Source organism: Mchenga conophoros, linkage group LG8 (genome assembly GCF_057382185.1).
Source record: "Mchenga conophoros isolate Kocher_MC1m ecotype Shallow Benthic linkage group LG8, M_conophoros_male_GT1.1, whole genome shotgun sequence".
Lineage (NCBI taxonomy): Eukaryota > Metazoa > Chordata > Actinopteri > Cichliformes > Cichlidae > Mchenga > Mchenga conophoros.
This window is the reverse complement of record NC_140533.1, coordinates 2,300,459-2,326,713: the sequence shown is the minus strand read 5'-3', so window position 1 is coordinate 2,326,713 and position 26,255 is coordinate 2,300,459. Positions and strand designations below refer to the sequence as shown.

General features: G+C 41.7%; 1 protein-coding gene across 6 annotated transcripts in view; it reads right to left on the bottom strand.

Annotated features, from left to right (window-relative positions):
- LOC146567902 (ryanodine receptor 2-like) overlaps window positions 1–24,948 on the bottom strand; it is a 327,426-nt gene extending 302,478 nt beyond the window's left edge. For all 6 annotated transcript variants that reach the window (XM_085283596.1, XM_085283600.1, XM_085283597.1 and 3 more), the window contains exon 1: window positions 24,820–24,948. In XM_085283596.1, the coding sequence (XP_085139722.1) occupies window positions 24,820–24,867 (48 nt within the window). In that variant the 5' untranslated portion in view covers window positions 24,868–24,948. The remainder of the gene's footprint in view (window positions 1–24,819) is intronic.
- Window positions 24,949–26,255: the final 1,307 nt, after the last annotated feature.

The window sequence follows — 26,255 nt, the reverse complement described above, 5'->3', positions numbered from 1 at the left end:
ATGTCCTGAATTCTCCACAATATGTGTGTCTTCAACGCTGTGTCTGACAAGGTGATCAGCCACACCTTGGCACCACAAGGGACCGTCCTCTCCTCTTTCCCATTTGCTCTATAAACCACAGACTTCAGCTACTGCACAGACACCTGCATCTTCAGAAGTTTTCTGATTTGCTCTGCAGTGGTTGGATGCATCAGTGATGGTGATGAGATGGAGTAGTGGGCTGTGGTGCACTCCTCTGTCATGTGGCACAAGCAGAATCACCTGCAGCTCAATGTGACAAAGACAAGAAAAGAGGTGGCTGAGATTTTTTGAATCATCTGCCAGACAATGCTTACTATTTTTTATGAGTCTGTTGCATGCTGGGGCAGCAGGTTGAGGTACGCAGATGCCAGTAGATTCAATAAACTGATTAGCCAGGCCAGTAACGTTGTGAGGGTGAAGCTGGACTCTCCAAGGGTGGTAGTCAGAGAGTTGGATGCTATCCGAGATAAGGACAATCATTAAAGAGAATCGCATTGTTATGGGGAAACCTACAAACCCTGAGTGGACCTGGAGGGGGCACTCCACCCTTTTCTAGCTGAGGACCTCTGAGACCTCTGATTTGGAGGTGATGATTCTCATTGCCACCGCTTCACAGTCTGCTCCAAGCCGTTCCAGTGTGAGCTGGAGGCCGTCACCTGATGAAGCTAACAGAACCACATCATCTGCAAAAAGCACAGATGAGATTCTCTGGAAGTGGAAGCCTTCTACCACTTGGCTACGCCTAGAAATTCTGTTCATAAAAATTATGAACAGAATCGTTGACAAAGGACAGTCCTGGTGGAGTCCATCACCCACTGGAAACAAGTTGACTAATTGCTGGCTATGCAGAGCAAACTTTTGCAACGGTTGCATAAGGATTGAATGGCCTGTAGCAATCTGCCGGAAACCCTTACTCCCGAAGCAACTTCCCGAAGGACACTCCAAAGGACACAGTTGAATGCCTTCTCCAAGTCCACAAAATACATGTAGACCTTGCGGCCACAGCTCAGTGCAGCAGGATCAGCAATGGAAGTGCTCCATTGATCCATTTGAACTCAATGTCCCCAGTCTCCCTCGGAATGCTGTCGAAGCTCTGCTGGAGGCACGAGTTGAAGATCTCATGGACCCGGGCCTCTGTCAGGCGTTCCCAGCACATCCTCACTATACGTTTAGGTGCAGATGATCTGTCCAGCATCCTCCCTGCCACCTGATCCAACTTGCCACCAGGTAGTGTTCAGCTGACAGCTCAGCCCCTCTTCACCCAAGTGTCCAGAACATATGGCCAGATGATACAATTACAAAATTGATCATCGACTTGCGGCCAAGAGTGTCCTAGTGCCACAAGCACTTATGATAGTACAGGAGAACTTCTACTCTGCATATCATCAAAATCTGACAGTTTTGCTGGCTGTCAGGTATTTAGTAGTGCTGTCAGCATTAATCTCGTTACGCGAGCCGCGTTAACTCGCTAATGGAGATTTGCAGCGTTAATGCGGTTATGGCGTTAACGTCATTTTAGAGAGATTAACGCTGATAGTATTTAGTAATTCACAGAAGCAGCAACTGATTTATGGTAAATGCACTTAAGAAATGACAAAATGCATAGCATTGCATAGCATAAACTTTATTGAATCAAACATTCCTTTTATGCAAACTGCATAATTATTGCATACCACATACAATAAATCGTTGTAAAACAATACATCTGTCTGGTTAGTTTTTTAGTTCATTTTTTGGCATTTAAATTAGTTTAGATTGATTTTGAAATATGTAATTTTTCTTGTATTATTTTATTTATTTTTAATATTACTGGACCTTGTTTACTAACTTAAGCATGGAAACATTCTTAGTGTGCACAGAAAAATTAGTTTGTACATAAAATCACTTTCAGATTCACGATAGATGCACACAGGCCAATTCTTATTACACATCCAATCTTCAGTCTCTCAGTTCTGTGTGTAAAGAAACAAGTTCAAGTTGAAGTTGAGGGAGCGCTGACAATATTGTAAGAGAGAAGCAGAAAGTTGGACAGAGTCTGAAAGTAAAATCGAGTACAAAGAGGTAAGCCAGAAAGGTGCTGCTTTCTTTTGAACAGTGTCCTTGCTGGCATCAATACCTAGATCCTATACTGGTTGCACAGGATCCAGGATCCCACATGAATATGTGCCATTACTTGAAGGTTTGCAAAGTCTCAGGAGCCTGGAGATTCCAGGAGACAGGCAGTTAGTCAAGAAGACAGGGACAGGGACATGGAAGGTCCTTAACCCATCAAGAGAAGTGGTACAATATCAGGGTGTTTACCCTGAGCAAGAGTCTGCCTACAGGGATGAAGTAGCGAGGCTGACAGCGTGGTACAACCTGCTCCTGAACACATTTAAGAACAAGGAGATTGTTGTGGATTTCAGAAAACTGACATTAAACCACTTTACATCAATAGGGATGGCGTGGAGATGGTGTCAGACTTCCGCTTCCCGGGAGTTCATGTCACGGAGGGCCTGTCCTGGGGTGTGAACACAGCAGAGCTGGCAAAGAAGGCTCAGCAGAGATTTTATTTCCTGAGAATCCTCAGGAAAAATCATATCCTTCAAAAGCTGCTGGTGTCCTTCTATCGATGTTCTATCAAGAGCATCCTGTGCTACTGTCTTTTTTCCAGCTGCACATCATCACAGAGTGAAACACTTCAAGGGACTGTAAAGATTGCCCATGAGATCATCGGTTGTTCTTTACCCTGCCTGGATGAACTGCACAGCTCTCTATGCCTCAGGAAAGCAAGAAATATCATAAAACACTCCTCACACCCTAGCTCATAATCTGTTCCAACTGCTGCCATCAGGCAAAAGATACCAGCGCATCAAAACAAAGACAAACAGTCTGAATAGCCATTTCCACCCTGTAGCTGTTGAACTGAATGACATGTAATCACCTCTAATTCAGCCTGACAAGTGCAATGGATGCCATGTGTAATATTGTTTATGTGCAATAAGGTTTTATATGAGCAATAAGGTTTTATTTATTATACTGAATGACTGTGTTCTAACTAATTTTTTATATTATTCTTTTGTAGTTATATCGAAACTTTTCTTTCTAGACACCACAAGGACTGCACTTAATTTTGTTGTACTTATTACAATTAGGGGTGGGCAGTATAAAGTAGAATAAAGTGGGCAGTATGCGGTAGAAATTATATGAAATGATGTGAATTTGACCAATGGTAGAGATTTTGACTATACCGCTCTACCGCAGTAGCGCATGTTGATGGAGTCATCAAGCTATGCTTGTTTTGGTCAAAAGCATCGCAGCGCCTGCAAGCAATATCATCTACAAATTATGCCAGCGACAGTAATAGCGAAGAGACGAAGCACGTTTTGGAATGTGAGGAAAGCCAAAAACGGTGCTTCCTCCACTTCCGTAACATTGATTCATTAATGCTGAATTCTCTGGCAGCTGCTCTATTCCCATGTTGTTGCAGTATATTAATGACTAACCTCGTATTGTGGATGGATTATCTCAGTTGTTCTCCTGACTGAAGCTTAGTCCGTTTACATTGCGATTGCATTTGTCCCTAACCATCGGGAACCCTCACGTTAACTTTTATCGAGTGGAAAAAAGTTAGCATTCATCCTCCAGCTTCACAGTTTATGTTATGCTAACATAGCTGTGTCGTTAGCACATCACATAGCACATGCTACATGCATGAATTTTGTCAGAAATCTCTCAGTCAGAACATGCTATATCATGTTTAGGTGGAAACTAGCGAGCTAACTTCCTGCTAACTTCAAACTGTTAAATTTAATAAATTCTGTTTTCATGGATGCCTGGATGTTAAACTTCATTGTTACACCTGGTAAAGCAGCAACGCTGATTATTTTATTAAAGATAAAATAGTTTAGACAGTTTTTAACTCTCAGTGATGCTGCAGTGTTCGTTTGACTCTAGGACCTGAAGTGGATGGAGTTTTGGACCCAGATTACTCTGTTAGGCTCCAGACTACGGTAGCCGAAATGCTCCAACAATCCAACAAGCGGTGCGGCTTCGTAGCTTACCAAAGTTGACTAAAACATTTTTTGACAGATTTGACAGACATAAAATCGGTTTAAGGTCAGTAAGCACAACCAGAATTCATTATAAGGTGCACCGTTGATTTTTGAGAAAATTTAATTATTTTAAGAGCGCCTTATAGTGCGGAAAAAACGTTATACAGAAGAAAAGAATATATCGCAATATATATCATTACCGCACATGCTTCAAATTATACCATGATATGGATTTTAGGCCATATCGCCCAGCCCTAGTTGCAATGACAATAAAGATATCTTTCATTCTGATGTTCCAGATCTGAAAGGGTCTGGATAAGCTGTAGAGAACATTATGCTGTTTATAACATCATTCAATAGGGTGGCTGTAGCTCAGGAGGTAGAGCAGGTCATCTACTGATCAGAAGGTTGGTGGTTCGATCCGTGGCTCCTCCAGTCTGCATGCCAAGTATCCTTGGGCAAGATACTAACCCCAAATTGCTCTCCAATGCGTTCATTGGAAGGTGAATGTGTATGAATGATAGTTAGGAAGCATTAAGAAACTTAGAAGACAGTGCTGGTGTGAATGTGTGTGATTGGGTGAATGTGGCATGTTGTATACAGCGCTTTGAGTACTCCGGGAGAGTAGAAAAGCGCTAAATAAGAATCAGTCCATTTACCAATACGACCAGTGTCAGTGATGGTCTGGGGAGGCATATCCATGGAAGGACATACAGACCTCCACAGACTGGGCAACAGCACCCTGACTGCCACTAACCACAATGAAATCCTTGGACTCACTATCACACCCTGCAGTGGGCCCTGCACAATGGCCAGCTTTTTATGCTGTCAGTTCCTGGAGGATGAAGGGATTGATACCATTAAGTGGCCTCACATTCCCCTGACCTAAATCCAATAAAACACCTCTGGGAAATTATGTTTTGGCCCATCTAGTACCAGCAATTTGAACCTCAGACTGTCCAGAAGATCAGTTACACATTAAACACCATACAGTGTTCCTATGCTAGAAATGTGTCTAGTGGAGCTGAGATAGGAGCTGATGCACCATCGACAGAACAGTTGTCCCTGGAGAAAGAGGTCTTCGTCTTTTTTGCTTAAAAATAACACAAAAAAAAAACCCAGACAGATCTCCGTTCAGGGTGAGGATATTTCAATCTGTCCCTTACTCCCATGGAGAAAGCAGCATTCATCATCCGACTGATTTACTGAAACAGGCAAGAGAAACAACTTAAGGAAACACATATTATTTTAATAGAATACCAGACAAAAAAGGACACTAATATTGCCCAACATGTCTGATACCTCAAAAAGCAGCAGAAAGTACAAGCTACCTTGGATGGATAAAGTTAAATGGAATACCTGAAGAGGTCAAAGTGATTTGTATTGAAGACATAAGAGAGGAGAATCCAAATAAGGACAGCATTATTCTGGAATATCATGCTGATCTCCACTGTGTGTTTCCTTTTCTTTGCTTTGCTTGTTTTCCTGTGACTGTTACAAAGACAATCAACATAAAAAAAGATTGACAAATAATTGGAGTGCAACATTTTATGAGGATTGCTAAAATGGATGGAGTAACTTAAATAACAACAGTAGAACAAAAAAAATAAGTATTTAGGACTGTTTGAATTGTTGTCTATGAAACATGATTAATTAATCCATTAAAAACAAAAACTCCGGTTCAGATGAGTCATTATGATTTTTACTGACCAGAAATAGTGAGTGGAGGAGGGCTTGCATTATATATAAATTAATTGCAGAAAAGTTTTTAATATTTAATGTAAATAATTTCATAGAATGCCTCACATTTAGGGCTGCCACGATTAGTCGACGACAAATTTAATAGTCGACACGTCGTTTGAAGCTTTGTAAGATCCCAAAAGACGCAGGAATAAGTAGTAGGATTTAAGAGTGTAATAACGGACTGAAACAGAAGATGGCAGCACTGCATGTACAAGGATGCCAGCTGCCGTTAAACAAGAAGAAGCAGTGTCTTGTAGCTGTGTCCAAATGCAGGGGCCGTTTACATTACACACAGGCTGTGCAAATTCGAAGACTTCTCCAAATACGGCCGACAAGTATGTCCTCCTTTTCCCCAGATTTGAAGGATGGGTCAGGTGGCCCAACCTATCCCAGAATTCATAGCACGGCCCAGCCAATTCCAGTTTCCAACAATGGCGGCAGCTAGTTAGTTTTAATATTACTCTTATTATTCTTTCTGGGTCACAAAATAAACTTTTAACATATTTTCAGGCGAGAATGTAGCTGTGTAAACTTCAAATATCTGCTCAGTTTATCAAGACACCACATACTTTCAGAAGCACTCCGACGTTTTCGGAGACGTCTGTTATCCACCAGCTCAATAGCTAGCCGGGGGCAAGGCTCAGTAGAACCAGCAAGAACAGCGGACTCCTGGCACATCATTTTCAAACCCACCTTTCGCTACTCAGGTTAAACATGATATAGAAGTCACTTAGATAACTTAAAAATGTTATTGTTTGGCTTTTTTCAGTGTTTTATTTGTTGCTCAGTAAATCGGTTTGGCTGAGATTAAAGTTATAGTTTTCACACAGCTGAATAAACGTCAAGCAGAAAACTGGTTAAACAGATTAAACAGGTGAGATGGTCGAGAATATACTCCAGTGTCCTGTTAAATTTTAGGGAGCAAGGAGCAGACGGCTGAGCATTAAAATATTAATAAACTATCATCTTGACTTTATTTTTAGTTAGCACATACCTTAAACACTTCAAGCTGTAAGCTAATGATAGTTATTATAAGACGCATGCTGATGCAATAACCTGTACGTTTTACGTCCAATGGATGCATGATCTGACTAGTCGACTAATTGCAAAAATAATCGGTGACTAGTCGACTATCAAAATAATCTTTTGTGCAGCCCTACTCACATTATATACTAAATACACCCTCCCAGTTTAGCACTCGAGCTGAAAAATTTCCCATCTCTTCTGACATGGTAGTGTTGGTGCTGCCCTGCATCAGTGTTTGTGGCTTCATGTCAGTGCATTTCAATTTCTGGTCAGATTGTTAGTGCTTCTGGATTTATATACACTTTTGATGGGCTACATACCACAGGCATTCAAGCTCGCAGTAATTAAACCATTAGCCATCACTTGACCCAGTTGTCTTAGCCAATTATCTGCCATGTATCTCCATCTTCCTTGATGCTGTTGACCACAATATCTCACAATAGAAATTAGAGCATGTCATAGGATTTAAAGATACAGCTGTTGTAAAGGCTCACCTTTTAGCACATTCACTTAACCAGATGCACCTTGTTTCTTTTCGTCACCTTTGATTGGGTGTGGTGCTTGGCCTTAATTGCACTCACCTGTCACTCGTTATATAAGGACTGCACTCACCTACCCCTCACTCTTTCTTCACTCCCACATGGGGCAGCAGCTGAGGTGAGTTTCTCTTTGAGTCTCCTGAGTTCATGTATCATTTTGAGTTACTTAAATCATACTTTCTCCTTTTTAGAGAGAGCAGTCCATGTGTGTCTTTCTTTCCTTTACCCGTTATACAATAAAACGACAAAACCTGCAAATGATTGATGACTGCTTATTCTCATTCTAATCCGATGAGCCCATGATGATGACTACTGAAACCCTGAACCTCCCTTCCTCCAAAACAACAGCACTTCAGCTCTTTGAATTGCATCTGTCTGACAGAGTCCAGTTTCTTCATGTAAACGGGGAGTCTCATCACACACTAAGGTTAATAAGTTCCACAGTGTTCTGTGGTAGAACCCATTCTATTTACATTACACACGCTTCCCTCAGGCAGTGTCAGTAGCCCTTTTTCCAACAGTACCTCTACTCAGATTGACTCGCCATGATTCGCCACAGTTTTCAGGCTTTTCCATTAGGTCATAATAGCTGGTACCAGGTCCTTAAATAGTACCTGCTCGGCCGGGGTTCAAAGCAATCTGAACAGGTACTAAAAATGTGATGTCGTCAGACTGCATGCCACCGATTGGCTGGTCAGTGGGGTCACTAGATGAGTCACGAGAGTGCTTGATTGTAATAGAAAACCAGTCGATCTGAGTAAAGTCATGGCAAGCCGTGGCAAGTCGAGCCGAGTAGGTACTAATGGAAAAGAGGCTAATGAGACAAATTTATGTTCATAACATGAATGTAGTCGTCGCATTGAAATGTAATTAGTATGTGATTGCGATGTTCAAAATTTGGTGTTTAATCTGGATTCATGTTGTGTTGTCGCCACCTACTGGTGGACCTGAGTGTGGCGCTTTGTGGTGCGCATGCTTTGGGGTGATGCTCAATTAAGCGCACATGTCACCAGAGACTGACGGCTCGAGCCAGAAAGAGAATGCTGGCTTGTGTAAAAGGTGGAAATATAGAAGATATGGACTACAATTGCTCATGAATGTTCAGTAGAAAGGCGCACACGGTATGTTGGTGCATTTACTTTGTGTGTATGTTTTATTTGAGTTGTAATTTTTGTTCTGCTGATGTAATATCCGTGTTTTTCATTGATCATTTCATCATAGTTTTTCACGGTGTTTGCTGGTGAAAAGAAGATTAAAATACTGGCTGAACATCAGTTGGAGCATGGCCCTTTATTCTACTTCGAACATGAAAAACCTTCAGGAGCAGTTACAATGAACATAAATTTTAGTTCATAGTAATTCAGTTCATTTACAAGAAAAGGAAATTAAGAAATCGAATCTGGGTTTTCAGTAGTTTATTCATTTAACAACCTTCTAAAACCACCTCATAATTTAAAGGCCTTATTCCAGGTCATTCCAAATTCTAGCCACACTATTTATATCATTATGTTATCAACAATCCCACAAACTATACTGGATGAGATCTGAAGGCCTAGGACAGTTTGTGTACTTATCAGTGTTTTGTGTCAAGATGAGTAACAAATCTCAGTCAGTGGACTGAAACTGCAGTCACTTGAAGAAGTGGAAAAGGGTCAATGGTCACTACTGAGGTATTTACCTGATTTTTATTACATTTTGATATTGTCACATCTCTGCATATTATCACTTACATTGTCAACGACTTATACTGTTAGTTTATAACGGTATCCCACATAGCAGACAGGTCTGGCCCAGATCTGGTATCAAGCCTGCACTGCTGGCTGACTTCTGGCATGATAAGACGCATGTCATTCAGATATGGGCCAGGCCTGATGGCACTGTCTATGTGATGGCATGACACATCTGGCTCGATTGTGGTTTGGGTTATGTGGCCCAGGCTCATAGCAAACAGGTCTGGCCTGGATCCGGCATCAAGCTGGCCCTTCTGACCGACTGGTGTCATGGCAGAGTGTATGTCAACCAGATGTGGGCCAGGTTTGGCAATGATGGCACTATTTATGTTCCTATTTTGCTATTTTAGTTAGACCCAAATGCCATGTTGCAATACTATACTGCTATGGTAGCCAACGTTTCAAATGCACGTTTAACAGGTTCGTGAGTGTACACTTTATCCAAAACCTAGTGATGGTTTACTCATCGTTGCCAGTGGATGGCTGTAGCTCAGCAGGTAGAGCAGGTCACTGACTGATCGGAAGGTTAGTGGTTTGATCCCTGGTTCCTCCAGTCTGCATGTCAGGAATGTGAATGTGTCTGAATGTAGTTAGCAGAAGGTGTGTGATTGGGTGAATGTGGCATGTTGTATAGAGCACTTTGAGTAATCTGGGAGAGTAGAAAAGCGCTATATAAGAATCAGTCCATTCACTGAACAGTTTCGTCATGCTACTTTTGCACTATTATGTTCCAGCACATGTTGTTATTACATGGCTTGATTAAGGTACACATTAGGCTGACATCTGGGGCCAGAGCTGAAACTGTTCTGGGCCAGCACAGGACCACCAGTGTGTCTGCAACTGGCCTTGTGCTGGCCCATGTGTGGGCCACTCTGGCAAACCAGATCTGGGCCATCATTCTTTGCGGTGTGTGGGCCTGATCTGGGCCATACCAATTTTGCTATGTGGGATGTTGTTGTTTGTCGGCTCTTGTCAGCTGTCTGGAGACAGGAGGATTGCAGACAAACCTCCTGTCAATAACTAATTGTGATAATATCAAGAATGAATAAGCATGTTCTTGTAAGAGTTCTTATGTTAGAGCCTAAACTTCAGTTCAGGAGTAAGGCTTCAGTTGAGGAGGAAGAGGATGAAAGGCAGTTGCAGAGAGTAGTGGTGGAGGAGGCAGCTTAAAAAAGCTGAGAACAAAAATAAATAGAAAAATGTTACATGGTTAAATATTGTTAGACTGTAACTGTTATTACTATTTGATTCCACTGTATCACATAAATACTTTTTGCTTGTCTTCTTCTATCCAAATCAGCAGAAAGTGATTAACAAAGATTCTCTTTCTGTCGATGGTGATTGCTGCTCCCAACAGTGCAGCAGAATTGGCAGGCATCATCATGTCCACTATAGCAGAAACCTCACGTCACATGCAAAGTCTCAATACACTGATGCCAGTGACATGGGATTGGACGCAGTTATGGCTCAAAAGACTGAACTTTGCCAGCTGCAGCTTGAACCAAACAGCAATAAATGACTTCACCACAGAGCAGGAGCATCTCGCTGTTGTGTTGCTGTCGCTGCTGTGGAAAAACGGTGGCATTACCTGAAAGAAGGCATTTCACTTCCCTTGTACCAAATCTTAGAAATGTGGTATTTAACCACATCCTTCTTCTGGATGGCTTTAGCTTGGCCTCAAGTATCAATGTGAGGAATCTTGATTAGATTCTTGACCAGGATATATGCTTCAGTGGTGGGGTTTCCTAGCTATCTGAGCCTCCTGCTAATCAAATGTAAAATTTGAACTATTACAAATAATGAAGAAAGAAGTCTGGGATCACATGAAGAGATAAAAGTCACTGAGACAGTTTTGTAGCCAGAGACTTTTACAGTGCTAAACCAAGCCTTATATGCCATATAGTATGAAAGAATGCAAATGCAGGCCACCATATGTCAGCGTGATACATTTGATGCTAGCTTAACTAGATTCATGTCCTTTTCACATAAGCACTGAGAGACTCTGGAGATCAAACCCAGTGTGACTGAAGACTATTCTGACAGTCTAAGCTATTCTGCAGGGATTCACCTTCAGCTTTATCAAACTGAATTTATTGACTCTGAATATATTTTTTAAAAGCCCAGTTTACTGAAACAAGCCAAGCTCAAAAAATTAAACAAGCACATCTGTTCTATTAGGACTATTTAATATTACAATTGCTAAGAAAAGAACATTCCCAGTTAAGATTCTGACTCATGCCTCGCCCTGTTCATCCTTTGAACCTGTTAAAGGTCACCTTCAAAGCATGTTCACAAGCCCCGGTGTACGCACAGTCCTGTAGACCGCTGGTAGCACTCCCACTGCTTACCTTTTGACCCACTAGGCATCCATTATTCTGTCTTTAAATGTAAACAGTTGACATCAACTGTAATAATAGATTTCTATGAATATCGCGTATATCGTAGTCCTGTTTACATAATCAAAATCTTGTGAAAGAGTTCCACCTTTACAGGAATCCAAATGAGAGTCACTGATACCGTCTACAATAACCTGAGGAGGCGTGGCATGCAGAGACATTCACAGACAGGCAAGCAGAGACAACCCCGTTCTGAGAAAACCACAAATCTATTAAAAAAATGCTGTTTATGAGCTCACAAACAGACAAAGAACTATCTTCAAATACATGAATAATAAAGAATCAGCTGAATTAAAAGGCTTGAGTGACATGGTTAACTGTGCATATCTACAGAGGACTAAAGGCTGTTTAAACATCTTACATTCAGAGATTCTCACAGATGCTAATCTAAAGTGCTGAGTGAGCCTGCACATGCTCAACTTGTAAGAACCTCTCCATCATCATTACAGCTTTCCCTGCTAAAGTTCAAAAGGAGTTATTAACTTTTTATCACTCATTCTTCTCTAGATCACATACTCTGACCAAGAGGAAACTCATCTGTCAAGATGCTAAATCACTGAAGCTCGTGTATCTGTTAATGCGAATCGAAACTGATGTCTGAACAGTGAAAGCAGACCAGCTGGTCTCTCAGCTTGCCCAGCTCCAGTCATTGTCGGTGTCCGATGAGAACGAAATAATCGCAACTTTCAGCAGCAATAACCAACAGGTCAGGAGTTTTATGACAGCGGTGCTGGAGATGAAAGGAGAGAGATCGCTATACTTTGAAATACAAAACAACATTAAAAAAGCTGAGAACAAAAATAAATAGAAAAATGTTAAATAGTTAAATATTGTTCGACTGTAACTGTTATTATAATTTATGACACTATGTTTGCACTGAAGCACCGCAGCAATTTCCTAATGTTGTAAACCTGCTCAACATTTGGCAATAAAACCCTTTCTGATTCTGATTACTATTTATCTGATTCCAAAAAATCAGATAAATATCAGCCTGACCAAATGACAACGGTAGGAAACCAATATGTGAAAGAAATGAACAACAGTGTACCGATTTTCAGTTACTTACACCTTCTTTAATACGTAGTATGACCTCTACAGCTGAGACTAATGAGTGTTTTTTGTAATTGCTGTGTTTTCCCCCATGTTAGCACATCTGTATCATGAGGAATCTGCTGTATTCAAACAGTGAAGTGTGAAATAATCCTCATTTCAACACAAATTCAGACTCAGCTCAAACTCACAGATGGCTGTCAGCTCGATGTTAAGAGGCTGCTGTACACCTGCGGTTAATAATACAAATAACATGAGTACTGTAATGTGGTAATTGTTTTTCATTCTCATTTGACAAAGAAGGAAAAACAAAAACTCAAAAATGCACTGAGGCCTCAAAATGCAGAATCTCAATCCAATGGCTGAGCTTGCCATGTCCGTACTGTATATACAGGCTACTGCCTGATACGAGTGAGGACGTTTGCATTCTTGACTGCTCTGACATTCCTGTCAACTTTTAAAAAAAATATTTTGAATTGTCTGAAATTCAGTCACAATAAAAAACTGTTTTTACTTCCAAAGTGTCAGCGCTAACACCGTCTCACCAGTCACCCAAATTTTCATGGTTTCCAGACAATATTTGTATCTAGAAATCCAATTAGCCTCTGGGCCCAGAAATGATGCAGAGAAATTTTGATGCGACCTGAAAATGTTTAATCTCGGGTGAAAAATGTTAGGGCACTAATGGCTGGCCAGCATACAGCTGGTTTGTTCGTTCTTGGTTTCAGCAGGTCAAATTCATGCAAATGATTCTGACCAAGTGCACATTAACATGTTAAAGCTAAATTCTGTTGAATACTTCACAGGAGTTCACAGCAAGTTGCATAAATGTGCTGTCGCGTCTAAATAAAGGTGTATTACACAAACACACGCGGGGGCGGTTTTTGATTGATAGCGAGAGAACTGTGCAGCTTTGATGGAGAGGTAACATTTATGAAACTAGGAGGGAAGTCGTTAAACTTTCATACTGAGAAACTGCATGAAAGTAAGCAAGCCTCCAGCTCATTCTGCTGTCAGACAGATGGCCTCACATTTGACTCTAGAATACTTTGGCAAACAGAGAGTTCACAGTCGACTCTATGACTGCAAGGTGCCCAGGGTCCTGTACTACGAAAGAGTTCAACATACCCAGGGTACAGTATCTTTCCATTAAATGGATTCACTTACCCAAACACTGCCAATCAAGTTAAGCGATCACATGAAGCTGACTGTCAATTCACTGAAGCTTTCTTCCACGTGCTCACATGAAAGGGTGGCATTGGTAGCATTTGACTAATCACAAATATGGCAGCAAAACAGCTTTTAAAAGCAGAATGGGAGGCAGAGCCTTCAGCTGTGAAACTAGCCCCCAGTTTGGATTCAGGAGACAGCCACCCTTTACTTTTAAGATTAGACTTCAAACTTTTCCTCCCTTAGTTATGCTGCAGTAGGTCTAGGTTGCTCGGGGATTCCCATGATGCTCCAAGTGTTTCTTCTTCACTCACCGTTTATTTCCCCACTCACTGTGTTTATGCAACACTCTACATTTAATGATTAATGGCTCTGGTTCTCTTCCACAGCATGTCTTTATCCTGTCTTCCTTCTCTCACCCCAAATGGTCGCAGCAGATGGCCCCGCCCCTCCCTGAGCCTGGTTCTGCTGGAGGTTTCTTCCTGTTAAAAGGGAGTTTTTCCTTCCCACTGTCACCAAGGTGCTTGCTCATAGGGGGTCATATGATTGTTGGGTTGCCTTTAAGCAACTGTTATAATTTTTGGCACAATGTTTAAAAAAAAAAAAAAAAAAAACCTGAATTGAGTTCAATTGAAGTATGAGGGGTTTGTGCTGATATGCATCATGATGCACATCATGATCAAAGAGCTTCTCTTTAGTATCTCGTTTGGCCAAAAGACACAGTTTCAGAAGTATTGTAGTTTGCTAACACCTTTGCAAACCTGAGCCGTGCTGTCGTGTATTTTTTCAGAGAGGCTTTCTGCTGTCCACGTTCCATAAAAGCCATATTTGCTCAGTCTTTTTCTAATTGTACTGTCAGAAACTTTTAACCTTGTACAATGCTAACTCAGGCCTGTAGACTCTGACATTTGGAGTGAATTTCCTGTGGTGTCCACTCCTAGGACAGTACACACTGAGAGTAGATTGATAGTAGTGATGGCCCGCTTGAAGCTGACGCTCCGGAGCGTGTGTCGAAAAAAACAACACACTGGTTCAGAAGCACTGTGTCGAGGCTTGCTTCGTTTGGCAAAAGTCACGTGACCAGTGACGTCCGAAGCTTCATTACGCACGTAACTGCTTCGGTACCTGATTCAAACGGATATAAGGAAGCGAATCATCCAAGGGATTCGTGGAGTGTGTTGATGGTGACAGAGAGCGAAGAGGTGATCATTCCACTGACAGATATGGAGCCAGCGAGGAAGAGAGGACGTTCTGGCGTGTGGGAATATTTTGAGTTGATTTTGCTCAATTCATTTTATCTGCCGAAGTGAAAAACTTGAAATGTCCAAAATCATGTTTTCATAATGTAAATATCATTACAGCATATGACTTTAGGAACACTTCCATGTGAATTAAAGCTAATGAAGACTACAACAATGTATTTGACACTATACGTACATTACATTGCTACAGTTTAGAAAATCATTTTGTTTATTGTTTTTAGGTGATAGTCTGCAGGACCCAGGAATACCTGCATATCTACCAACTTGCAGTGTGGTTCCTGCACTCCACAGCCTCTTCTGTTCCATGCAAGTGGATTTTCTCCAGGGCAGGAGAAACTATTTCTAAGAAAAGAAACAGACTCAGCCAGCGCACAGTAACACTAATCCTCTTTTTAAATGTAAATAACAAAAGGGCTACCTGACATAGAGCATGTTTTTACTTTGCAAGTTCTTGATTAGGGGTGGGTTTTGATTATCGCCTTTCTGATTACAATCCATGCTAAATTGAATAAAGTGATATTGATTCATTAAAATCCCGTGTCGATTTGTAAATTAACGTTATTATGCCTGAAACGCCAGCATCTCAGGTTAAACCTCACAACATGTCGTCAAACACCATGCAGCTAAAACAGTAACTGGGAGCAGGTTTACGGATTCTGCATACAAACGTGAACACAGAGCGCGGACCCGACGCGTCAGAGTCAGATTTTGGTGCGTCGTCGGGTCCGCGCTGTGTTTGCCTCTTTTTTTTCCCGCTGGCTTCTGCAGCTGCAGGTTTCATAACTCTCTGTTTACATCTCTAATTAAGTCTCACATGTGTCAGCTTTCTTTTAATAGATACAAAATTATGGATATATACTGATAGATGACCAGAATTGTAATATTTCTGACTGAGGCAAAACTTTCAAGATTCCAATCAAATTGAATCGGATCCTGTATCGAATCAAAATGATTCTACAAATCAGTGACGATGCAGCCGTACTCAGCCCCCTAAGCATTTTCCCTTTCCAGTTCACAATCAATCCCACCCCTAGGTCAAAAATATGTATAGGACAATTGGCCTAATCTAATATTTTGTATGAACCTGTCCAGCTGTCCAGTGATTAAACGACAAGTAGATGGAGGCAGGACTCCACAGCAGGGGCATACTCCATAATGTGCTGTGCATTCTCATATGTATATTATATATATTGCTCACTTATTGTATTTACCAACATCAAGGAGTTATGAGCAGAGAAAGGCCACCATAGTGCATGTTTAAATAGGGAAAGTTTATTGATCAAAATGTATTACGCAAATACGCATTACATTTTTTCAGCCCCCCAATCGAGAAAACAAAACCAATTACATGTTCAAAGCAACGGAACGGTGGCCCAATATCAGAGAGAACTCCACTCTTGAGTGAGCAGTGATGATTGAGCAGTCCGTTTTATTTTGCAGATTCAAGCTGCTCTTCAAAATTTTCACCACCAGATGTCACCGGAGAGGACTGTGTTGAAAAGCTTCGAGTAATGAACCGTTTTTCAATACAAGCTTCAGTGCTTCGGAAAGCTTCATTTGGCCATCACTAATTGATAGACTTTAAATTGTTTAAAAAAGGATTTATAACCCAGACTGATGGGAAGGGTCATAAAAGCCCATCAACAATTGCTGATGTCTTTTCTTTGCTTTCACCTCTGCTGTTATAGAGATGGTCACAAATGGTGATGATCAATTAATCAATTGCATTTGATTGTCAACACCTGGATGCTTCTCTTTCTTTTAATTCTGATGGAAGCAGTAGGGGTGTACTTAATGTTTCACACACTGTGTCAACATTTTGGCCTAAGTTTTGTTAAATAAATGATAACAGGGTCTCATCGTGAGTTTAATTTTTAAGACCTGCTGAGGACAGGTTTATTTGAGCTCTTGTTACATAAAACCTACACTTGAAGAAGGTTGCTTTTTAATATGACATTACTTTTGTTTGTCTGTGCAAGGAGAACAATTTCAGTAACAAACAAAAATGCATCAACTTTGTTTGTTTTGTTTGTTTTCAAACAAGGATTAGTTTATTTATTTCACTAAATAGAACAAATCTGATCCTGCTACCAATGACCACATTACTAGCATTGTGACATGCTTATTTAGCACAGCGTGTTTAGTTGGGAATGTTATGTGCATGCTCCTTGAAGTGACAGCAATTGGAAAATTAAAAGAAAGTTTCAAGATTAAGGAGAAAAAGGAAAAAACCCATACACTGATAGGGTGATGCACTGATTTGACACTGTACCTGTCATAGATAGTCACAGATCTGCACTCTTCTTCTTGCGTCATACTACTTGTTTTAGAAGCTGTGTTCTTAACTTCCATCTGTGTTACAAAGTGTATAGTGGGTCAGCAGCGTGTGTTTAAAAACTGTTTTGCTCCACAGGGCGGTCAGCATGTCCTTACATGGGGAACTAAGCTCCCTTGATGAATTTAGGATGGTGCTTAGATGGCATAATGGGTACATTGAGTTTTATGCTAACACAAATAAGCTCAGCATCACTGCTCCTAAAAACAGTCTACACTCTTTGTGCCATTCCTTACGCTCAAATCCTCTTACAGTAGGCTACACCTCTTTCTGCTAATTTCACCCCCACTGTGGTTACAGGTACTTGTGAAATGATATTATTCACTTTCAGCAGTAACCTGAGTCCATGAAAGCAAACAGCTGAAGATGAGAAAGTGCTATGACAAACATGTTTGTTTCCTCTCACAGGGAACTCGAGTCACCATGTCACCATGTCTGTTAGTGAGCAAAACAAGAAGCAATGATGCTGTTATACAACCAGAAAGGAAATGTTAAATGTATTTCATCCTAACATATTTCCTATTGTTGCATGTGTGATGCTAGCATTATACTCTGGACATCCGTTGTAGCCATCAGCCACCTAGAACTGACATTTTGTTAACTTTGTTAGAGATTACCATTTGTGACATCTGCCACCTGTGATGGGGTCATCACTGTGTACATTCATCCACAGAACTGCACTGAGGTTTGAACAATAGATTCATTCACTCATTCCTTTGTGAGTAACACTGCTCGTCAGGTCAGAAAATGTTCTTTTACAAGCGCGTCCATGCTCACAGGTGTACACACGGGTGCTCACACACACACAAACTACACCCTTTTTGGCTCCTACCTCAAAGCACACTGTGTTCTGTTGATCTTACGTGCTGCACAATAATGTTTAATATTTAGTATTTACTGTCATATTCCCATATATCATTGTGATGTTGTTTATTATGTTGCTCTTTTTTCTTCTGCTGCTTTTTTCTCTTTTTTCTTTCTCAACAGGTGACCCAGGTGATTGATAGATGTAGTTTTTGTCTGCTTATTTTGTTGGTTTTTGGGTTTTGCCCTTTATCCCCGTCCCTCTTCCCCACTGTTTTTCTTTCCCTCTTTCTTTTCCCCAATCAAGTCTGTCCCGTATTTAGCAAGTTAAAATAAAATAAACAATAAAAGGTAAAAAATAAATAAATAAATAAATGTTCTTGTGTGGCATCGATTACAAATAACATATGTGTTACTTAAAATGGCAGGTTATTTGTATCAAACTGATTCAAAGGTCCCTTCTGTGAATTTCTACTTTAACATGGTGCAGGGATATGTTATTTGGGGGGGGGGGTTGCTTTGCAATGTGGTAGGATCCCCCAAGGAAAAAGGTGTATTACACACACACGGCTCTTTGTCTGGTCCTGGGTGAGGGACCAGACAAAGAGCAATTCAAAGGACCCCTATAACTGTCAAAAGAGCAAGGGACCTGTGTACCCTGCACAAGACTGGGTTACCACGGCCCCATCCACAAAGAGCGACTGGTGCCCAGGTGCAGTCCGAAAAACCTGCCCTGACAGACTGATTTCCGACTATCGAGGGTGGCTTTTGGGACATGGAATATCACCTCTCTGAAAGGGGAAGAACCTGAACTAGCTTGGGCTAGGGAACCAGTCTCCTGGAGAGGGGATCGACGTTGTTCCAATCTGGAATTGCCTTCAGTGAGAGGCAGTGAGCAGGGTGGGCAATCCTTTATCTGCTCAGTACACTGGAGTTTCTGCCAGTGAGTGAGGGGGGTGTTTCCCTGCGCCTTCAGCTTGGGGAACAGGTCCTGACTGTTATCTGCAATTATTTGCCAAGTGACAGGTCAGAATACTCAACCTTCTTGGAGTCAGTGGTGGAGGGTGCTCAAGGGTGCTACATGTAGTGAATCCATTTTCCTACTGGGAGACTTTAATGCTCATGTAGGCAATGACAGCAAGACCTGGAGAGGCGTGATTGGGAGGAACAATCTGAAATTAAGGTGTGTTCTGTTACTGGACTTCATCCATAGTGAACACAGTCCATCAGGGCTGCCCTCTGTCACAGATTCTGGACATAGGCCAGATGGTGGGAGGCTTGTGCTTTGGTGACCTCAGAATCTCATCCCTCCTTTTTGCAGGTCATGTGGTTCTGCTGGCTTCATGAGGTAGTGATCTGCAACTCGCGTTGGAGCGGCTGAATGTGAAGCAGTGGGAAAGAGAATCTGCACTTCCAGGTCTGAGTCCATGGTCCTCAGTCGGAAAAGGGTGGGGAAAAACTAAACAAACAAAAAACACACTTAGAGTTGAATTTTGCTAATTTTGACCTAAAGCAGGAACATAATGGTCACTTTCCATTTGCATCTTTCATGCAGTTTTTATAAACTCTTTAAAGTGAGAAAATGTAATGGGACAGTGAATTCATCCTTAAGAAGCTGATTTACTTTTCCAGTGTCACTCCTTAATCCCAGTTAAGTGGAACCAGCTAGTCCCAAACAGGTGTCGTCGTTGTCTCAACTGCAACCAGATAAGCCATCTTCACCTTCTCCTCATTAAAATGCAAGTAGCTGGTTTCCACTCGTTCATCAGTTCCAGTATTAACTGTTCCACTTTTACTTTCTCCCTCTAATGCTGCTTCAACCCTCAGACTTTCATGCTCCAACTTAATCTTCTCAGTTTTTGCTTCCCCATCTCTAATTTCATGTGCTGATCAACAAACAGTTCTGACCTGATATCACTGGACTGCCTCCAGAGGTTTACTTAAAATTGTGAGTCCTTCAACAACACTCCTCAATTAATTCCTTTTTTCCCAGCCCCTACAGATTAACTGTCAACTAGAAGTTCATTTAAAAAATTCAAGAAAAAAACAAACAGACAAAGTGAGAAACACAATCACAGAGAAATTGGGTACACTGTCTCCTCTTGGTAACATTGTCTCCTCTTGGTTACACTGTCTCCTCTTGGTTACACTGTCTCCTCTTGGTTACACTGTCTCCTCTTGGTAACATTGTCTCCTCTTGGTTACACTGTCTCCTCTTGGTAACATTGTCTCCTCTTGGTTACACTGTCTCCTCTTGGTTACACTGTCTCCTCTTGGTAACATTGTCTCCTCTTGGTTACACTGTCTCCTCTTGGTAACATTGTCTCCTCTTGGTTACACTGTCTCCTCTTGGTTACACTGTCTCCTCTTGGTAACATTGTCTCCTCTTGGTTACACTGTCTCCTCTTGGTTACACTGTCTCCTCTTGGTAACACTGTCTCCTCTTGGTAACACTGTCTCCTCTTGGTAACATTGTCTCCTCTTGGTTACACTGTCTCCTCTTGGTAACATTGTCTCCTCTTGGTTACACTGTCTCCTCTTGGTAACACTGTCTCCTCTTGGTAACACTGTCTCCTCTTGGTAACACTGTCTCCTCTTGGTTACACTGTCTCCTCTTGGTTACACTGTCTCCTCTTGGTTACACTGTCTCCTCTTGGTAACGCTGTCTCCTCTTGGTAACGCTGTGTCCTCTTGGTAACGCTGTGTCCTCTTGGTAACGCTGTGTCCTCTTGGTCTTGAACCAGGGATCTTTTAGGTGTTAACCATTACACTGGAGTAGAGAGCAGCCTAAAATACTAGCTTTTACCTACTGCTGCTTCTTTTTACATCAACACAGTGGATATCTTTATTTAAATTGACCTGTACCAGATCTCCTTTGGAATTCTGTGCTCTGGCTTCATTTACTCTCTGCAAACAAACATTTCCCTGTAACAGGGATTAAATGAACACAAACACATAGCTGCTGCCATGCTGTTTGGTTTGTGCTGACACATCATCAGTCACCAGAAACCATGTATTGATCTGCATATAAAGTGCACTTAGCAGGAGTGCTGCAGGATTAGAGGGAGGGATGCAGAGGAACATGAAAGGTAGGAATGGAGCAGGAGGAAGAAGATGAGACGTAGGGGCAGAGGGAAACAAAAGGCCTGCATGTAAATTTACAAGCCGTTATTAAGTCATGCGTACCTGAAAGAAAGCTGCTTTGCTGTTTTGAGTGTCCTAGTCACAGGAAACAGTAAAGGCGTAGAGGCAGTAGGATGAAACATTATCAAGAGGAGCAAACAGTAATTTTTCAGCAAATCCAGGGGTGATGTAGAAAAAAGGCTAGGCTAATGCTTTAAAATAAGTAAATACAAAACGCTGTCTTTGTGCAAGCATTGTACAGCAAACATGTCAAAATCCTTAAATAAGCATCAAAGCAGCCAAGATGAGAGTCAGGACATCCAGTCATAAAGTCTGAGCTAAAAAAGAATGCAGGCGTGTGCTGTGCCTTTGAGCCGAAGTGCAAAGTTTATAGAAGCAATCATATGATAACATGAGTCCTGCTAAACCTACTAAACAATGTACATTTAATTCTACACCACAACAGCAGCCACATTTGACATCATTTATCTAAGAGCTACAAATAAACAAACAAATAAATAAATCTAACCACGGGACTATTTTTTACATGTTATTACTGATAATAATATTTAATTATTCCATAAACCTCCTCAGGCACTCTAATATAAGGCTGACACTGCACACTTTGTAAGAGTACTACTTCAAACATAAATAAAAACATAAAAGTACACATAAAACAAATGAACTCATTATAACAAAGCTCACGTTATGGACTCATGAATTTCTCTTCAGTCAGTATGTTCAGGAATTACATTAAATGACGAGCTTTGGCATGAAAGCAGTGCCTCCTGCTGCAGCCATGGCTCACAGGCTACCACATGCTGAGATGGCGACTGGTGGAAGCTTGTCTGTGTAGTGACCAGGAGTCTCCACCTCCAACTCTGCTTTTGCTTTTAATTTCCTGCTACGTCTCTGGGTGCTGAAAGCAGCATTCTGAGGGAAATGCCCACAGGACATTATAACAGATCACCTTCACCTTAGTGGTTGAAACACAAGCACCCACTCCAATCATGATGATAATAAACTCGAAGTAAAATGTGCAACTTTCCCTACAATTTCCACAGAACCTGCTAAGATATAAGCTTTCTTAAAATTAGAACCACTGGCAGCGCAATTTAGACTTGACTAAACAGACGGTCGAATAAAACACCCAGTCTGGATACGTCTAAACAAGAAATTTGGTATTTTTATTATAAACATGTTATATTTGTGTAGGAGTCATTTTCAAATCTAATATTCAAATCTTATATCAGATGGATGTGGCAGAAAACACTGCCCTCGCATGTGAGCTACAACATATGATACTCTTCAATATTGTTATTTAATAGTAACACTGGTATTATATAATGTTTAACATTATATTTTAATGATAATAATAACAAAAATGTAAAATATTACAGAGTTGTTCGTGACCAGATGTGACATGTTGAAATGTTTCCGTTTGAATACTGAAGTGTGAAGACCGTATGCCACTTCAGTCCAGCTGTAATTGTCAATATAAATGCAAAGACTCGTCTTTATTTATTTTTAATCCTGTTGATTTTGAAGGAATTAAATTAGGAATAAAACTGATAGTTTTCAAGTAAAAATACATGAAAACCAAAGATTGTTTGACTTGTCATGTGACTCTGCTGCTGCCATCTTGCTGACTGACTATCAGCTTCTATAAAAACACTTGTGTTGGTTTTTGAAAGAAAAACAATAATAAAAATAACAATCAGACAAAATATTTCACTGTTGAGAAGATTTTCTACAATATTTTACCATTATGAGTTTGATATATCACAATGAGTAGTACTTAGTACTTATTTTAGTGCAATGTGATGCTGAGTGACTGTTAAACACTGGCTCTGATAAAGAAAAAAATATGAACCAGTGTCTATCACAAGCCTCCCCCATCAGCCTCCTACTAGATGCACGTATGGTAGAAATGTAAAAATCTGTGATTTAGAGAAAAGTTGACCTCGGTGACCTGACGGGTTTGACATTTGAACTTGTCTGAGCCTTTTAGCAGATGCACCTGTGGCATGAATTTCATAATCCTGCAAGTTATTCACAAACTGTCCATGTCGCCCAGCAGGGTGACAACAATATCCCATCGGCCTTTTACGGCGGAGGAGTGAAATGATATTCCAGTCAGCTATGTTAATGCATGTGTTATTACTTTCTGAGTTTTAATGGCACAAATGTGACATCCAGTAATAGCTCATCAAAATACCCTAAATGAGCTTCAAAAACTGTCATGGAAGAAGAGACTAAAAAGGCTAAACTACTGAAGTAATCCTGTAACAGTCTGCCGTTTGCAGCTCATTCTAAAACACGACGAACCTCTGATTCCTTAATATTCAGTCTTTTGACCATCACACTGTCACCCGTGAGCAGCAGCCAACATTTATGTTTTGTGTGCCACCTCGTCTGTGGCGCTTTTCTGGGATTCTGTTACATCTGACTGATGAAATAAAGAACAACAAAAGTCCCCCGCCCCAAGCAGAGGCTTGGTCTTTTTATAAACTTGGCCTTAAAAATGCTGTATTGGTTGGAGGCGTTTTTCGATGGCTCTAGAGTTAATCTAACATGTTGTCTTTTGATTGTCAGAATATCCAGAGGAAACGCACACACTGCACTTAAAAGCTTTTGGCTTTGAACCTTGGGTCTGACTCTATTCATATAATACACATTAATCTGACTGACAGAGCATATGAACATTTTTAGCCTAGAAAATCAAGCTCCACTGGATACAGGACAGACAGCGACTGCCCATCTATTCACATTTTCCTACCAAAAACTTCAACCTGTTCCAATGGTTTTCCAGTATCAGCTCATTGCATCTTAGTACTACTGCAGTCATCAGCAATATGATGGCAACATTATGTCAGCGACAATTCCCAAAACAACCAAAACAGATCTGCCAACGCTGGAATAATCTCAGTCCAGGCCAGAAATGCTGCACGCAGACGAAAACTGCACATTAACACGAATGCATATTAATTAAGATGTTGTGTGCAGGTATATCAGACCATCTGTTCCCTTCAAGAAGAAAGAAAATACTCTGAGCTCACGCGATCATTCACGTGCAACTTTTTGTAAAGCAACACCTCCTCTCACGTAGACCTCCGGATGACTGACTGATTTCACCGCATGAGCCTTCCAAAGAGGGACGTCCAGTCCTGCTGGAACGAAGTGCAGCAGATGTTGCAGGCTTCATGCTGCCAGTCTGCACCGCACTGCGCCCCGCATCCACCCAATACACAACACCAGCGCCGCCGCGCAGACTGCAAGCTGCTCAGCTCCTTTTTATGAACAACGACAGCACCACCACACACCGTTCTCCACCTCTCATCTGCTTGTCCTGTCTTTCTGTTAGTGCGTTTTCACGCCTCCTCCACCCCTGATCTCCTGTCAGCATGATGCGGACTCCCTGACCAGTGACTTCAATGTGGAGGAGCTGTCATCCCTTAATGCGGTAAACTCCCAGCCCACATCACAACACGCACGCACGCACACTCACAGAGCCGAGCAGAAAGACGCAGTGAACTCTCACTGCAGCGCCGGTATTTTGCTCCAGAAGCAGCAGAGAGACACTTACAGTACGCAAGAACTGGATTTCATCCTCTCCTTCTCCTCCTTCAGCCATGGTTAGTGTTCACACGGTGAGGCTCGTACAGCGTCTGTGTGCTGAGGCTGGCTGTGCTTGTGTGCGAGTGTGTGTGTTGTGTGAGCAGAGAAAGGCAACGCATAGATGAACTCCTCTTTCATTGGATGGCTCACGCTCGTCGGGGGCGGAGCTGCACAGGAGCGTGTATGTGTGTAGTGTGCGTGCTCGAACGCTACGTTGGTCGGGTTACTCCCTCTGCTGGCCACTGTGGTCCCTGCCAGCAGAGAGCATTTCCACTAAACCGGGAGTGAGGAACTCCAGGCCTCAAGGGCCAGTATCCTGCAGGTTTTGGATCACACCCTGGGTCAGCAGACCTGAATCAAATGATTCGTTCAGTTCCCGGCCTCTGGAGAACTTCAAGACATGTTGAGGACATCATTTAGCCATTTCAATCAGTTATGCTGGATCAAGGACTAAAACCTGTAGGACACCGGCCCTTGAGCCCTGGAGTTCCTCCACCTGTGGACTAAACAAAGTCACAGTCATCAGTCTGGGTTGTGTATGTTTGTGTATGTTGATGACATGTATATTTCAGTTTATCTCATAGTGACAGTAAATGATGATGCTTCAGTCAAAACTGTTATATAATAAGAAAAACTTCAGCGAGCTATGTTCCTACCATCACCTATAGTCACGAGCTGTGGGTAGTGACCGAAAGAACGAGATCGCGGATAAAAACGACAGAAATGAGCTTCCTCCGAAGGGTGGCTGGCCTCTCCCTTAGAGATAGGGCAGGGACGCCGGAGATCCGGGGTAGAGCTGCTGCTGCTCCACATCGAAAGGAGCCAGCTGAGGTGGTTCGGGCATCTGACAAGGATGCATCCTGGGCGCCTCCTGGGTGAGGTGTTCTGGGCATGTCCCACTGGGAGGAGGCCCCGGGACAGACCCAGGACACGCTGGAGAGATTATATCTCTCGGCTGGCCTGGGAACGCCTTGGTGTTCCCCCGGATAAGCTGGAGGAGGTGGCTGGGGAGAGGGAGGGCTGGGCCTCTCTGCTTAGGCTGCTGCCCCCGCGACCCGGCCCCGGATAAACAGAAGAAGATGGATGCATGTTTAAACAGCTTGGCTATATCAATGACTATTTAGTGTCAACTTCTTAACCATCTTTTAAAGTCAAATATGACAAATACAAATTTTGTAAATAAAAAGAATTTGACCTCCTGTATTTCTGCATCATTTAAGTTGACTATAGAATCGAGTAGCCCCTGTTTTCACAAAGAAACTTGAATGGTTTTGTCTTTCCTTCTGGAGGCATGTGGCTGTGGCTTACCTTCCTGCATCTTCATGATGTTCCTGTTGTCCTCTGGGAAAATCTGTATGTTAGTCACAAATTTATTTTTTAAAGTTTATTCTGCAGTGGTGGTGC